This window comes from Molothrus ater, chromosome 15 (assembly GCF_012460135.2).
Source record: "Molothrus ater isolate BHLD 08-10-18 breed brown headed cowbird chromosome 15, BPBGC_Mater_1.1, whole genome shotgun sequence".
Taxonomy (NCBI): domain Eukaryota; kingdom Metazoa; phylum Chordata; class Aves; order Passeriformes; family Icteridae; genus Molothrus; species Molothrus ater.
Genome location: NC_050492.2, coordinates 3,965,645 through 3,983,708, shown reverse-complemented (window position 1 = coordinate 3,983,708; position 18,064 = coordinate 3,965,645). Strand labels below are relative to the sequence as shown.

The 18,064-nt window shown below is 40.1% G+C and overlaps 1 protein-coding gene across 1 annotated transcript in view; it reads right to left on the bottom strand.

The window, feature by feature from the left end:
• SLIT3 (slit guidance ligand 3) overlaps positions 1–18,064 on the bottom strand; it is a 490,596-nt gene that overhangs the window by 429,077 nt on the left and 43,455 nt on the right. Inside the window, exon 4 of the mRNA XM_036391775.2 lies at positions 16,117–16,188. Within this exon, the coding sequence (XP_036247668.1) occupies positions 16,117–16,188 (72 nt within the window). The remainder of the gene's footprint in view (positions 1–16,116; positions 16,189–18,064) is intronic.

Sequence of the window (18,064 nt, the reverse complement as noted above, 5' to 3'; positions counted from 1 at the left end):
AGGAACCATTTTGTCAGGAGCCATAACTCAATTTCTGATCTCCGTCCTTCTATTATGCCACAAAAATTGGGCATTGTAAGTGTTGAAGAAAATTGCAACAAAATTACTGAGACCACTCGCTCAGATTTCACCATTTCAAGTTCATTGTGTTTAACCAAAAAATTCCATCACTTTTCAAGGCAAGGTACAGCTGAACCCTTTGTGTCCCTTCTCTATACCAAGAGACTATTTAATCACTGATTTACAACTGCTGAAAAAACATCACTACTTCAGGAACAGGAGCGATCACAATGCAGTCTTTTTAGAATTTACTTATTCTGTAATGGCTTCAGACAGTTCAAGTAGTGTCTGATTTTCCCAATATTCCCATTAAAACCCAAACCCAGCCATTTTTAAATCTACAAAAGCTTTCATTCAAAAATTCCCAAGTATCTCAAGAGCTGGCTATTTATATAATACAACAATAATACAACAAGCTGAAGGTAAAGAGCAGCATTACTGTAACACTTTTATGGAATATATAATAGTATGCACATTGGTAATTATTTGGGCTGCTGCATTACATGCTGTTTTTATTAAGCACTGCATTTCCTTGAAAAACAGTCCCAATGTCCACACTAAGAAATGGTTTCCAAGAGCAACTCGGCAGCAGCACAACAAATGCAAGAGCAGGGATGGAAAAAAGTACCCACCAAGAGGGTGAGTGAAATGTACGTGCATGTGGAACAACCAGCACACAAAGATGTTTGGCTACCTACAATAAAATAAATCACCAGCTCTTAACACCAGTGCTGTCTAACAGTAAACTAACCCCCACAAAGTTACTTAATTCAGAATGCCACCCAATCCTCAAGAATCCAAGCTGTTTAAATAATACCCTTAATTCAACAACTGAAAATCCAATCAGGACACCAAGTCTTGCCCACCACATTCCACAATTCCTTGCCCTTATCAGGTAATTTTTTTGCCTTATTATGTAGTAATTAATATTTTCTAAAAGGACTTTACAAAAAATCAGTTCACATACTCAGCTTATGGTCACTGGAGCAATGTTCTTCCATGCAGGATTTTTATTCCCTAACACAGTTGGAAATGCTGAGCAGAACAATGTCAGATTTCCAGGAGAAGGACTCTGCACACACCTGAGCAAGTTCAGTGCAAAGAGACACAACCAGAACCACCAGAAATGCAGAATTTAAGCCCCAGCTGCTTTCCTGACTCTCTGTAACTTGGTATATATATATAAACTTGGTATATATATATATATATCCATATATCTGTGGTCCATAGAACATGGACTCTGCTGTGCAAAGGCAACAACATAGGACAAAGCTGTATTTTTATTTTTTTTAATTGTCTGATTTTAGGGTTTTTTTTGGTTGGGTGGGGTTTGTTTCAACAGTCAGCAGAAGTTCAAAAGGACTGCATTTCTTCCCAGGGGTTTATAATGATGGCCTCTGCTGCCAGTCCTGATTTCAGGCACTCCAGCAATGTGGGCTTGCAGAGCTGCAGGGGATGGGCAGGCCTGGCCCAGCCCAGGGATAACTCACCCTGACCACTGCAGGGTCAGGATCTGGATCAGGAATCCTCACCCAGCTCCTCTGGCCTTGACTTAGCCTGAGAAAACCCAAAGTGCCACAGCAGAACACAACAACTGCCACAAAATCCTCCTCCAGGCTGGCAGATGCCAGTTCTGGCGCCTCTCTCAGTACATGGATCACTCTTCTGTCCTCTAGTATTTTTACAAGTGAAATAAATGCTACCAAGTTTTTCCCACCTACACAAAATTCTGCAAAAAAAGAGCCATAAGTCCCATAAAAATCTCTAAATGTGTTTTAGCAAGGGATGATAGTTGACAATAAGCAAAAAACCCCACATTATCCATCCTTTCATTCAAATACTCAGGTGCCTTGGGGTAATTCAAAGGAATAAGAGCACTGCACATTATCTGTAATTTCTACATTTTCTCTTAGGAATTATAAAGTGCATAACCCTATGAAATGCTAATCAATAATGTGCTAGTCTCAATAAAGCATCATCATTACATGGTAAAGAGTGCGATGTATGGACTCAAGAGAAGTTATTGTGTAAAGCGTGTACTCAATTATTTGCAACCCCTTCAGAATGACAAAGTAGAGAATAATTTAACAATTAAGCAATTAAAGATAATTATGCTAACTGGAATTATTAAAGATGCAGGGCTATGAGGTGATGTCTGTCTTTAGTCTGTGAAAATATAAAATGAGGAACAACTAAATAATATTATATGGTTCTAATCAACTAATAAACTGAATTTGTCTTATCTTACAAAAATAAAATTAAATCAGAAAAACATTTTAAAGATCTCATTTTTTCTTCACAAATAAATCCTCCTGGAATTGAAGTACTTGTCTCATCCACACATTTAACAGTTACTTCACATATTACCTGTCCCTGGCATGGCAGTCTCCACAGCATAAATCATTTCTTTGGCCAACTAGCCAAGAACTCCAAACTAATTAATCTGCATAACACAAATGTGAGATTTTGGAATTTTTGTTTTAATATTTTGTATACAGATGGCAGCCAGAAAAACTCACAAAAAATGCTTTTTGGGGGGAAAAAACTCACTAGTTGAAAAAACCCTTTTGATTTACACATTTAAGTAACAGTTTGCAATTCAGTAACTTAATTAAACAAGTCAAGTTGAGCCTTCCTGAAGACACTTTTAAGAAGTCCTTCCCTTCAGTGTCAGAGGGAAGTATCTCCAGCATTATCATGCAAGAAATGGTGTTGTATCTCCTTAGCTGGAGCTTCACCACAAGCTGCAAAATCATGAAATGATTGGTTGGGCCCATTTGAATCTTCACACACAAACCCCATTTGTGACATGGGCATAGTGCTGCAGCAGCTTAAAACATGCCTGAAATTCAGCATAACCCAGTGGACATTCAGACATCATTTCCTTTTAACCACTTTTTTAAAAGTAGTTGGGATTTTTCTGTAATTTAAATAGATTGCTGATGTTGTAGTAACATTACCTTAGAGACTGTTTGGAAATAAATTCGAAAATTAAATCAAGATCATCAGATTAAGATGAGAAAGAGAACCAACCTTTTCTTGTAGCTGCAACCTGAAACTAAGTTAATAACATTTAAATTCAAAAGCTATGTTCTCAGATAATGGGAGGTTGAGCCCAAGGTGCTCTTCTGTCAGATTTTACCACTGGATGTGAACACAGAGCAGCCAGTCCTGAAATCCCTCCTCCTGTAGGAAACCTGGATCCTCCATCCATGCCAAGTCCACTTTAAACAGGATCTTGGGAAGGAAAACCCCAAGAACAGGATCTCCACTATCCTCCCTTTTTCCTTTTTATCCCGTTTTCAAACAGAAACTCTTTGCCTGTGTTACACAATGACCACAGCACAGCCACTCTGGTTTTACAGGCTGGTTCCAAGCAAAGCAGAAACCAGACACATTCACAAAAGGGATAAAGAGAATAAGTTCCTCCCACAATAAGATGCAAGAAAATAAAATGCAAAAACACTGAGCAGCAAGGCACATCCTACCTCTGAAAGGGCACCAAGTCAGCATTAAAAGTGGATTCAAACAGCACAATTTAGGGTGGGACACAGCTAAAATTTACTTTCCTCAGCAGCAGTTCAACAATTCTGGCTCCTGATGACTTTCCAGGGTTGTGGGGGTCGAAAACCAACATCTCATACTCTAACATCCTGATGATGAGCACAGCCTTGCACCTCTTATGCACAGGCTCTTCCAGCACCCACAAAATCCTGTCTACTACATTTCATCTTTCATTCTGAATAGAAGAAGAACAAAAAAAGAAAAACTCCACAGTCTGGTATCCCATCCACAGTACCTGCCAAACCTTGAACCAGCTAAAAGCTTCCAAGCTTCCTTGCATTATATACTGCAAATAACATATTTAACCACAAAATACCTCAGTTTGTAGGGGACCTCTGTGGTCATATGGTTCATCTTCCCACTCAGAACACAGCCAGTTAAATGCTGATGAGGTTAATGTGCTCCATTCTTTCTTATATTGTATTGTATCTATATTCTTATATTTCTGGCAAGACAACCAGAAAAATCTCCTTCTACAGGAGAAAGAAACAAATGGGTTGGCTACCACAATGCTAAATATGAAAACCTTAAAAAGCAGGCACATTAGTGGGGAAAAGAACTCCTGACAACCCAGTGACTGCTGATCCAAGACAAGCCACTGACTATTTCTACAACTAATCCCCCCAACCTGTGCAGATGAAGTCAGTTGTAGAAATTTACTTAAATAAAAACTTAAATGAAGTACCTAAGCACTGCATAATTTAAAAAGTGCAGTTTAAAGTTACACAGAAGCATTGTCACTGGCCATTCAGCACAGCAGCATCCCCAGCAGCCCTCTGAATATTCACTGGGAGCTGCCAGAGCTTGTTTCTTTATGAATATTGGACATTTTCATACATAAAAATTGCTTCCCCTCAGTTTTTAACTCTGTTAATCTTTCAGGTCACCGTACACAAGGGAGAGGCCAGAGAGCAGCTCACTCTGGAATTCCTCCTGCCAGTCTGACTCTCAAACACTGGGGCACGCACACAGAAATGCCTTAGAAACCCTCTGCTAACTGAACTCCCTCCTCATTTTCAGGGCAAGGCTACAGAGCCAAGCCAGAGTGACAAAGCCTCACTTTTCCATATTCCATGGCATGCTGAATGTGCCCTAAAGGAAGAGGGGAATCCTTTTCCCCTTTTCATTTCATTCTTCAGAAAGCATTGACCCTCTCCAGTGAATTTAGAGAGGTGAAAAAAACAGACTGGTAATAAAGAAGTCTCAGCTTTTAAAGGTATATCATTTACACTTTCCATAGAGCTGTATTTATTTACAAACCTTAAGTACAAAGTGAAAAACAGTCTAGCTGATATTTTTGCCAAGTTTGACACCCGACACATGGCCTGTTGTAAGCCACAGCTATCCACAGGCCAGCCCAGCAACTGGCCCTTTGTTCGTGTGCTTATTTAAACACAATGAAATGGCTTTACCTCATTAAAGAGGAGCTGGAATAAGCTCCAGCTGCATGAGAGTGAGGTGGTCCTCATTTTTAAAAACCAGCAATGCCATTTGGGAAAAATAGAGTAACAAGCAGTGAAGAAAAATAATTCCCTTCAAGCAATTGAAATGCCAGTTTTGAAGATAAAATAGTGCAAAACCCGAGGCCAGTAAAAAGAAACATTGTTTTCCTTTGAAGTTCACCACCAACTGGGGCAAGTGGCATGTTGCATTCAACAGGCTTATGGGAAATTTGTTTTCTGTCCTGTCAGGAAAAAATACCATGGTCCCTCTGGAGCCTGTAATTACTGATGCATGTAAATTACACTTTATCAAAATACTCCACAAATGTTGCCTTGGAAGTCCAAAGTGAGCAGCCCACCTGGGCAATGTCTGCTCCTGTCAGAGCAGGGACACTCTGGATCCCAGCTGAGCGTTTCCCATCCCACGGCAAGCAGCAGAACGGCCTCACTGAGACCCCGGCTCACACTGGGATCGTGTGCCATCGTGTCCTCCCCACAAACCCAGCCAAGGACACAGATTTAGGGTTTTACTGCAGCCAGCCCAGGGGCAGGCAGTGTCCCAGGGTGGTGTTTGCAGTGCAGCCCTTCCTACAGCAGGAGCCAAGGAAGGGAAGGTGTTTAAGAGAAAAACCTCCTGCAGACAGCAAGTTCTGGGATCAAATAACACCAAGGCACTGCAAAGGCTGCCACTCCTGCAGGAAATGTCCCAGTAACAAACCTAGCACAAAATACCATCAGCTCTGCTCCCAGTGAGGGGTTCTAAGGTATGGGGTTAATCAAGGAGTCACTGGGAGAAAGTAGAGCAGGGTAGTACAAACTCAAGGTGAAAAAAGCAAAAAATCCATCCAGTGCTTTTGAAGATACAGTCACTTGGTGCATATGCTTGTTGTAGAGAAATCAGTTTGGGGCTCAGAGACTGTCCCAGGGCACTCAGCCCTCTTCAGGCCCAGAAAGGACAGTGGGGCAGGGCTGACTGATTTTTCATTTTTCATCTGATTCTGATGATTATCAGAACTTGCAGGCAGGTCTGTTCCTGTGGCTATGTGGTAGGACACAGGATTATTCTCTCAGCAAAAGAAACTAACTGTACAAGCATAATATTTGGTTTCATATCGGATGCTTTTCTTGTCAGCATTTTTCCCCTCACAGTTCACTGAGCACTGATGTTGTACCATGCATGGAAACCATTCAAAACATTAAACTTAACATTCCTTCATAGATCAATAGGAATGGACTAAATTCATATCAGCTGTTTCCTGAAGAAAACATTTCATAGATGTCTTTAGCAACACTCCATCAGGGAGTTTAACAGAGCAAAGCAAAGGGCAGGTACTTAATTTCAAATATGCTTGAGTCAATTTTCTCACTAGTATTTGCATTTTCATTGTAGAAAATCTCAACATTCAACAATGGCAATTATGGTATATTTGAATAATCTCACTAAGTTCCAAAGTATTATATAGGGGAAACATTAAAAATCAGCTCATGGACTTTGTATAACACATGGTGCTGTGACCTTTTGTTTCCAGTGTGTCACACTGAGTGAAAAAAGAAAAGCAGTTCAAAGGCCCACCTTGTACAACATCCTTGCCTTAGCCATGAGAGCAAGATGATGATAAACCACCCCTGCCAATTTACTCTCATAGCACTGTAACATTTAATGACTTGCACGGGTTATTTTAATTTTGTTTCATGAATATTTTCTGCCCTTGTAAGTTTTACAGTGCAGTCTGCTCTGGGGACGTGGAGCTGTGTCAGGCTCCAGATCAAATCCCCTGGTTCAGCTCCTGACCCTTCAGCCAGGCACACACACGCCCCAGGCTACAATCCCACAGCTCTCCCAACTGCAGGGACTGGAATCAAAATGAAATCCTGGAGCATTTATGACTGTATTTCAAAAGCAAACCCAGTGCATTTAAAAGTAATAGCAGCTTTCATTTTCAGGACCTTTAAGTGTCTGAAATACTTTAAACAGGCATGGCCTGTTACCCCTGTGAAACACATGGAAAAGCTCCAGAAAGCCTCACTTAAGCTTCCCGTTGTACACACTGCAGATTTCAAGAAGAAAACCAAATGATAATTAAAACAAGGAAGTATTTGGCCTTGCATCATTTTACCCACCAAACCCTTAACTGATGGGGCACTCTGACTGGGCAATAAATCTCTGTAGGTAAATCAGGGTTCTGCTGCCACGGAACAACCAGGAGAACTGAAGCCAGAAAACTGCTGATGGGAAATGGCCTTTTCTTTTTAAAGACACTGATGAAAATCAAGATTTCCCATGTAGCACTTGTAATTTAACACTCATTAGTATCTCTGCACCAGTGATCATGCCCCCTACTTCCACTACGCACACACACTAAAAGAAATTCTCATTATCTGCAACATATTTCCAAACTATTTGAAAGGACTTTTCCAAGAGGATGAATGTAAACTCCTCTTTGGCCTCAGGATGACAGTCTATTATGGAAAGCAGCAGAAATATTTACATTATCATTATGATATTTTTCCTGTTGCGTAGATGAGATGTCTGCACTTCAGGTCATCAGTTCAATCTGTTCCTTCATTTGCTTTGTGTGAGGGAACTGCCTCAGTGTGAAAATAATGCCAAATGCATTCTAATCTCTGTTCACCAGAAGGAAAAGACAATCATATTCACCCTGCATTGTCTCCTAGTTGCAGTAATGACAATTTACAAGTGAATTTCCCACTGCTCATTCGAACCATGGACCAGCCTCCAGCAGCTCTGAACACTCAGGAAAACACTTTTCAGCTTTTTCAGAGCATAGCCAAAGGGGAAGGGCAAAAAAAAAAATAAAATTCACATAACAACTAATTGATTCAAAGGAAGTTTTCAAACAAGAAAAGCAATATCCATACAGCAATATGGATATTGTACTTACTGAGTGCAAGTACACTGTGATGTGCTGGCATTTGCTGACTAGCTCTAATGGCAAGGCCAAAAAAAGCCACATTAACAAAGCAAATGCAGTAAATCTGAGCCTGACAAACTCAGAGCTGCTCAGACTACCAGGGTTATCCAGTTTCCGGAAAAGAAACTGCCTATAAACCATCAGGTCAGAGTCCCCCAGTAACAACATACCTGTGATACAACCTAATTTATCTCCAGCTGCAAACCCACAGCCACTCAATCCTGTGTCAGGCTCAAAAGCAGCCCCTGAGTGCCACAGACAAATCCACCCTGCAGGGGCCACCAACCCTGCCACCACCAGAAATCAGACCCCAGGAACCAGAACCCAGCACTGAAGGCAGCTACAGAACTTGGACTGCTGCTCACAGAAGCAAAAAAAAAAAAAAAAAAAAGCCCAAATTCTGAAGACTAATGTAAAGCAGCAAGCCAATAATGCCCACCCACAAGTGCTGTGTTTTGAGACATAACAGCTCAGTCATGTGGAAGCCCTGGTAACCAGAAGCTGTCACAGTTTTTCCCCCATTTAAACTCATCACTCTGAAGACAGAAGCTGGAGGCAGTTAATAAGGACACATTTCAGAGCTGGCAGAGCACACAGAGCCACCCCCAGAACCTTCATCATGGGCAGCTCTCCAGGGGCTGATTGACCATGGAGCCCCCATCCAGCTGCCCTTGCTGCGACTCACACAAACCACAGCAGATTCTGCAGAGGTTCAGAAAAGCCTGATTTTGCTAAGCACCTCCAGGATCTTCTCAAAAAGAATGAACTCTGATGGGAATTGATGTCTAAATGTGAGCACACACTGAATTTTTCAGTATTCCTTGTTTGATACTAAGAATAAGGCAAATTTTAAGAAGCATCAGAAACTACTTACAAGGGCTCTGTTGATGCAAAATCATGGACTGGACTTAGTGAGCTCACAGGGCTGCTCTTGGTGTGAGCATTTTGCAGTTCAGGATTGCTTTGAGCAGCTTACAGTACATTAACAGTATTTTTAATGTTCTATCTCCAAGCCATGTGATTTGAAACTTGAATATATCTGAGAGTGCTTTAAAAACCCCAGCATTCAGGAAAATGGACACCCAGCAGCATGGCTAAGGCTAGTAAATAATTATCAAATAATTAAATGGCAAATTGATCCCACTATTTTGGAGCCTCCTGATTTCTTGAGTTGAATATCAATGAAAAGATTTCACCCTTCAAAATTTATTCTCATAGCACTGTAGCATTTAATGCAAAGGAAATAATAGCAAAGGAAAAAACATTGGAAATGCAAGGCAGTAGTTACCCAGCTAACAGAGTAAAACAACTTATTTCCAAAGCAGACTTATGCTTAATCTGCATGTGTGGCATTTCTTCTGGAAATGTATAATCCTTTGCCACAAACTCCCTTAAATAGCTTTGTAATAAGATGACCTGATCACAAAGTTGGCAACAGAAGCCTCCCTGGAAGGGAGACGCCACTAAAACCCAGCAGTAATTTTCACAAAAACACCCTTTCCTCCCCAGTGGTGCCTGTTTCCCTTAAGAGGGGAAACAAGACATCTGCACACTATCATTTCAAAGAATCAATTTCACACAGGGGAAAAAAAGCAGCACTGAGGAGGAAGCCTTCTGGCTTTCCAAAATGTTTTCCCTTGTTTTCTTCTCTCAAAATAATAATAACTTTAAAATGTTTTATACTTTTAATTATTTTTTTGCACTAATTTAGACAGAAGATCCTTAGATCTTCAAAGAAAATTGGTGTGCACTTATATTAAAACCAAAGAGGTTAAATACATTATTTACAAGCAGAGACCAAAAGAAGATGTACAATGACTTCAGCTTGATAAATGGTGTAAATGTAATCCAGCTATCTACAAGCCCCTGACCTAATGCACATCTTCCCCAAGCCAGAAATGCACCCCAGAGACCAGCAAACACTTACTGTAATTATTTACTGTTTTCTGAAAAGAGCTGCTGTGATCTATACACAGTAAAACTACAATTATTGGATGTGGATGAAACCACAAAAACACCCTGTTACAAACCCGTGCTCTTTTGTCATGGCAACACCCAAACTCCTGCAACAATTGAATTGTCAGGATCCTGCTTTAATGGGAAATGATAATGGAGCAATCTGGGAGAGCTTTCTTTCTAGAAAGAGAACAAACAGAGGAATAAAGAGGACACTAAGAAAATGCATGATCTGGTTGCTTTTCCAAGCACAGCTTCTAATGACACCCACAAGATGAAAGAGGCTGAGTTTGAGCAGGAGCTGTGGTTTGGTGCTCTGAGCTCCCTGAGGATGGGGCTGCACAGGAGGGGTCACAGTGACACCTGTCAGAGGACTCCCAGCAGCAAACCCTGGCAAAATCCCAGCCATGTGCAGCAAGCCCCTGGCTGCAATAAACATCTGAGCTACACAGGCACCAGAGGAAAGCAAACACTGGGAAAATGTGACACACACTGCACTCATCCAGCACCAGGCAGGAGGCACAGACTCACCTGGACACTGCAGCACAGCAGTGTCCCTCAGGGAAGGGGACAATACCTCATATCTACATCATATTTACAGCTTCTTAACTAGAGCACTGACTAAACAGATCCAGCTGCTCCTACCAGGAATCATCCAAGGAAAGTACTTGCCCAAAATCAAATACACTGCACACACACTGATATCATAAGGAAGTGACCAAGTCAAGGAAAGAGATGGCAAATAGCAATTTCTAAAAATAAAACACTGCCCTGCTGTGGTTTCACTGTCAGTGAAGTTAATATCCCTGAGTCAGGTCTGCTTTGCCTGAGACAGACACTGCTCAGGCATCTCTCCCTGCTCTCATCTCACCCCTCAAGCCTCTCATGTTGTTTTCTCTCCCTGCCCAGTTGAGAGGAGCAGTGACAGAGCAGCTTTGGGCACCAGTGTCCTGCCAGGGTCAGCCCAGCACACAGCCTCAGCCATTCTGGGATTCTGCTCAAACTGAACGTTGCCTCTTTTTAAGGCTACTCACAGAATTTGTGTTGTGTGCTGCAACACAACTCACTGTTTTATCCATCTATCAATCAACTTTCAAAATATTCCTCTAGACAAGAAATAAGCATCCCACTGATCCAGCTCTGACAGATCTCACAGTGCTGCAAATACTTTCACCATGTTAACAGCAAGAAATTCATTACTGAATGGCTGCTCCTGATACTGAGAGAAAATGCCATTTGATTAAAACAAATAACTTGTCTATAATGTTTCCATGCTACTTAAGCCTACTTTAGAAATAACTGTAAATGAAGATGATAAAACACTGGGACATGATGAGTAGAAAATTTAAACACAAAGGTATTGGGCATGCTCTGCCATGGACCCAAAATGTCCCAGTTCAGGATCACAGGGCTCTGCTCCCAAACTAAAACACTCATTTTTGGAATAAAATCTAGATTCTGATAGTACTCAAAAAGTAAAAAAAATCATTTCAGAGTCTAATGGATGCTTCCATATCTGCTATTTTGGTGTCAGATTTCAGGATCTAAATTTCCAGAGCCTGGTTTGCCCAGTCAAGAGACAACTAAGGCAGTTCATTAAAAGTAAATAGACCCAACAAATGGTCCATGGCTATAAATTTGGTAGAGGCATTAATTCTCACTGCAAGACTTGAGTTTAGAGCCCTTCTAAGAGGTTTTTTTTCACACACACAAAGGAGCTTTACCATGACTACTTAGCAGCTAGCCTGAGGTATAGAGGCTTCAACAATGAAAGAAATATATTCTTACATGACAGGGAGTTTGTGGGAAAATGAGCTTGTTTCCCCCTTTTGTTTTCAAAGATAATTAAGTATCTTATGGACCCCTAGAATACTTGTTTTTTACTGAAAAGCAGATGCACTAAAATCATTTTATACACCAGCTTTGCACACAAAGGAAACAGGATTCCAGCAGGCACAAATCTTTGCTTACAACCATTGTGGATAAATTTCAGAAGTTGTTTTGGATATAAGAAAATAATTGACTTAGAATCAAAACCTAGTTTCATAGCTGTTAAATTACATGCTTCATTTTATTATACTTTTTCTGTTCATTTCATCACCTGTATTAAAAAGACCTGTTCCTTTATGGATAGATATTAGCAGGTATCTGAAACTATTTAAAAAATTATCTTTCATGCTTTTATTTCTCAAGTCATTAAAAATGTCTTTTCCTTGATTCAGTTTTCTCATTAAAAGTGCCTGCATTTTGAATTATTAGGTAATTATCCCAGATAAAACAGTTGAGAAGCTTTAAAACCTAGGCAGTGAAGGCAACAGAGCAATGAGAAACATTTTCACTAGAGAATCCAATCAAGGGCTCATTCACCATCCAACTTAAACTTAAAACCCTTATCTAAACCAAAGCAAACAAAATCCATGAGTCTCAAAGCCACTCTTTCTAGAAGAAAAGGCTCAAAGCCTTATGAGAAACTCACTTTGTGGGACGCCTCACATTCCATTTTAGGTTTATTTCACTATATATATTCCTACTGGTAATATCAACCAGATGTGACAACGAAGCCCAACCAGCCCTGTAAAAGATTCAAGGATATCCTGAAGCTCAGAATTTAGGAGAGGCTTGGAGAAAAAAGCCAAAGGTACCTGGAGTTGAAGTGAGGGTTGAGGTTATAATCTGAGAACTATTCTGAATTCAATTTCAGTAGTTATCAGGAAGGGGATTGCAGGGGGAATGCACTGTGCATGACCTGGTGACACTCACAGGGACATCAGGGACAGCAGCACTGCTGTCCCAAGCCATGTGCAGCACGAGAGCTCCCAGGTTTGTCCTGCAGCTTTTCAAGCACATCATCAACATGAAACCAGGTCCTACATTGTGACTGCCAGCACCAGCAGGGCTGAAGAGATTCTGCTGATACCAACCAACAGAAACAAAGCTGGCTCCTCCAGTAAAGCCCCAGGTTTCAGCCTGGCTGGTAGAACACACAGAAAATCCTCTCAGTTGCTTTTTCAGCCTTTAACTACTCCTGAAACATTAACAGGTCTTCCCTGAAACCCCCCAGCACACAAAATTCCTGCATATTTAAGCAGCTCAGTCACTCCATCTCCACCAAATTTTAGCCATGATAATAAATATGCTCAATTTTCACACTCTCACCAAACTTAGAATGTCATCTTTCTATTTAGCTTTATCTTAGAAAAAAGTCTTGCTCCTACTTTCATTAACAAAGCCATGGACTCTTACATTCACTGCATGCCTGCTGGAGAGGGCAGCTTCAGAATCACAGAATTCATCTCTATTTCCTCCATGGACAAGACTAGGAGCTCTTCAGTCCAATGAATAAACCCAAATCTTACAATTTGGACATACTGCACTGAAATATTTAGTTCTTGGAAATTTTGTCTTGTTTGAGCTGTAGCAAGCTTACACAATTAAAATACTCGAGTTTTGGACTTTGTATTTTATGAGGATTATAATTATTAAGAAGAAAATAATAGAGTAATGTCGGAGTAACCCAGACTCAAGAGCTGGAAAATATGGCAGCAGAAGTACTATAGCTATACCATGGAAAATTAAAATTAAGACCAGCCTTATCTACACTTTTTAATGTTCATTTAAATTCACTGCTCGTAAATTCCACAGAATCTACCTCACCCCTGCATCAGCCTGTCTTATAGATTTTTGTTTCACTGCTTTTATGCCCTTTCATCACTTTCTCAGCTCTGCTTTCTTCTGGAGAGGCTGGGTGAGAGCAGCTGCAGGGAGGAATGCAGCACCACTGCCCCTGCACTCAGGAGCTGAGAGCAGAGGGGCACTGCTGCATTCAGACAAGGCAGAGCAGAAGCAAGAAACAACAGCTCTGAATCTGCCAGCAGTGGGACCAAGACAGCAACAGGAAACAATAGAGAGCAACCATATATATATGCATGGGTGTATTTTTATAAATTCTGGTAGGAAGCAAATTTTTCATTCTTCTCCCATGACGGAAAAACACGCAACCAAACTACCCTTGGAACTGTAACAGTTCACTTGAGCTAAGATTTATTTGCTTATAATACACACTGTATTTATATAACACTTGTATCTTCAAAAGAAAAAGCAAGTTTCTTCTGACAAACAGAGTTAAAGTGATCTATCTAATGCACTGCTCAACAGTAAGCAAGACTGAAAGGATGTCAGTGAATAAAGACAAATGTTCCAACAGCACCCGTTGGGAGGCATTACAGAGCACAGCTTTCAGATTAATCACTCCATTCTACGGAACTTTATTACAATCTTTATATTCTAAAAGCAAAATTATTGCCCTTGCTGTTAAGGGCTATAATGTATCATGATTACATGACCTACTGAAAAACACACTCTGAGATACTGAACAGCCTCAGCTACTTGGGCTTCAGGTCTTTCTGCAAGGACAGATGCACCTAAGTTATCAACACACAACATTCCACTGAAACCACAAATTACCAGGGAGCTCCTCTCCTGACATCCAGGTACAATGAGACCACTCACAGAGCAATTTTCAACATGTTAAACTGGAATTTGTAGAGATCCAGGTAAACTCTGTAAAAGCTTTTCTCTGGAAAGCGTCATCTTATCCTTAGACAACCAGCCCACATAAAGCAACTCTTCAAACAAATAAATACAACTGGCACCTTCCAGAGACCAGATTAAGGTATCTGCAACTATGTCCCAGCTCACACTTTGTACTCAAGTGGAGTTTCAAGATGTAAAATTTCAAAACCATGCAAAGAACATTAGGAAATGCAACCAAATTGTTCACCTCAAGCAGATCCATTCAGCAGACACATCCTAGTGAATTCAAAAGCCATGACAAAGCTTGCAAAACAAGTCCAACCAAGATTTTTCCAAGCAGATTTTAAGACTAAAACACATCTATAGCTTATATTTTTTAATTATTTTTTTTTTACATCTGCAGAATAATGGCAGTGACTGTGTACAGTTTTTCATGAGCAAGTTTGGGCAACACCAGAAGTTCATTAGAGAATTTCTCCAAAATGTCAATATTACTTGTAGCACAGCACTTTTCAGCTTGCCTCTTTTAAACACAAACCAAGATCCTACTTCTTTAAAGTCATCTGATTCCAAAATTAATCTGCACTATCACCATGTGGTTTGTATTTCCATGGGAAGAAAAATTTACTGTCTAAATGGTTTGGTTGCACATTGATGAATTAAAACAATTATAAAAACCCCACATGAATGGAGAACTTTTTCAGCCACCCTGTAATAACTTCACAATTTCACAAACCAAATCTTAGGAGCTGATTTTCCATAAAGTCAAGCATTAAAAGATCAGTTTTACCAAATTTCACAAAGCCAGTGTGGATCATGAGTTTAACTTTGGCAGGATCCAGAAAATTATTTCAAACAGTTTTTGAGTACTCCCTTGAAAAGGCAGGTGACTCTTGATAGTAACTTCACAGGCACCTGCTCATCCATTTTATTTTTATGCACTCATCCAGTTATTGTTCTACCACCACCCTCTCCCCTCCTCCCACCAAAAACAAATAATGCCAAGTTCATTATATCCTTCTCTTGCTGTTGACGTGGGCCTTGATGCCATCTAAACATTTTATAACACAGTTTTTATATTTCAAATCTAAAAAATATTTACTTTTCCATAATTTCTCCTCTTCCTGCCTGACAAGGCACCAGCCATAACTTTGCTGGTCTATCTGGCAAAGCTTTGACTCACTTGGAAAGATAATTTTCCAAACTAAAGAATTTGTAGCCACCTCCATTATTTTAAAATAAGTATAAGCACTTGTTTTTAAAATGAAATAAGTATATGCACTTTGTGGACATCTAGTCTGAACCAGATATGTGAACCTGACACTTTCCATGGTTTCTGTAGCTCTACAGAGAGGGTTCAAAATAAGTCACCTTGACGTCATCCTGGTGAATAGATGAGGAACACAAAAATCCTGTGGTTTCTCTTCCCTCTGATATTTATGCTCTACCAAATTACAACTACACACAAGCAAACATAACACATCCCCTAAAAAACCCTTACTAAGTGGCAGTTTAATATCACAGAAATTAAACCTCTCGCCGCAGTCAGAACACAAACATGTGAATCTGCACAATAAGGAACAGAAAATAGAAACACACCACAGAAAAGTAAATCAGGTTATACTTACAGCCTAGTTAGCTTCTGTGTGTTCTGGAAAAGCAGCTCTGGAAGAACTTGCAATTTATTCTTGTTCAGACGCCTAAACAGTTATAATCAGAATAAAAAAAATAGATTAGATCATCTTCCAATTGAAGAAATTTATTCTATTATGTATAAATATATGAAGCTCCCATTGTATTAAACCTCTTTCTATGAATTTGCCATTGGATGCCTTGTGCATTTTATTCATACTGCAGCCAAACTGTGTCACTTGTAGAGCACCTGCCCACATGCACGAGGTGGGGAGTCAAGGACAGGCACCACAAAGTTTTAATATGGATGAGTACAAAAACATAACTTTTAAATTCTCCTCTAAATGCCTACTGAGAATCATACACTCTGCTTCAGGAACAGCTACTGGCAGGAATCTGGATTTTCATTCTTCTTCAAAAAGTGTGGCACAGTACATTCAGTAACTTGACCAACCAAGATTATTCCCAGATTAGCTATTATTTCTGTAGTATACATAATTGCTTTTTGAAAAGAATTTTCTTGAAACTTCACTTGGAAAACCTGAGCACTGTTGTAGAAAATATGAACATATGGGTAACCAGATGACTACATGGTGATTTGAAATAGAATATTAATCCTGAAGATTCTTCCAGGAACATTTTAGAGAACAGATTAGTGTGTATACATTAGTCCCTTTTACTCACTCACTATACAAGTTTTTACTCTGGTGACAACTTGCCAGTTTTTAGCAAATAACCATTCCAAGATATTCCAGCCCTGTAACTATAAAAAGCATGTGCCTCCTCTCCATAAAATGTGTGACAGCCCTGCAAAATCTGCAAGCACTTCTGCTTGTAAGACACAATCCTGTTCTTCAGTTCTTTTTCAATGAAAACACTCACCTGCTCTCGCAGTCCTAATGAATGCTATTTGCATAAGGAGTTGACCTGAGCTAATTACAAACAACCCCACTGCATAAAGGGGAAGCTGAGCTGCTCTCTAAATTCATATATGAGCTTTGTGCCCCCTTTGTTCCCAGTCCTTCCAGGTTAACTTTGACAGCAGATCTATTTCTGCTGAAGTTTTGATCTCCAAAGACTCCTGGAACTTTTATAAACCCACTGCTGCTTAGCAGCCCATATCTGCTTTCCACTTCTCTTGCATGCTGAGTAATTTCACTATCAGAATTCAAGAATTTTTGGAATTGAAAGGCCTTCCTGAGATCAAACTAACGTTGTGGGGTTTCATATGGCAGAGTTTTCACATGGCCACCATATGAACGTGTCTTGTGAGACAAAGGGGTGATGGAGGAGAGGGGAATTTCAACTTCTCTTTCTGACACCTAGAACAGATCAAAGGCTGCATCTGCAGGCTCACAGAGCCTGAGCACTGTGCATTACACACACCACATGAGAACCAGTATTTGTACCTGCTGAAGTTACATCCTGCAGCTTCTACCAACTACTCAATGACATTTTTGAGATAAATGGACAAAACAGCAAATAAACTTTTAAAGAATATGAGAGATGCTAGTTTTGCATCTGAGAAAATACATGGGAAGATTTGAAACTGGATTCCCTTACATGACATTTCACAATTTCATACCTAAGTAAACAATCTTAGTTAATTCAAGGTTGATGGCAATGTGCTACTTAGCCCTCATCAGAGTCACTGCTTTGGTTAATCATGTTTATCTTTTAGAACAACAGGATGAAATATAATGAAAAAAAAAAACTTATTCGGGGCTTAGCACTCCTTATCCTTCCTCCTTCACCAAGGCCACCACTAGTCATTGAGACACACTGAACAAAATCAACATATTTATCATCCAAAACGTGAGAGTGCCAGTGAAACACATCTCTTACACACAGTGTCAAATGCTTATTCCTGAGTCTGATTATCATTGCAGATCTCACAATGTACACATAATTATGCACTGTCAACCCAAAGTCATCTGACTCATC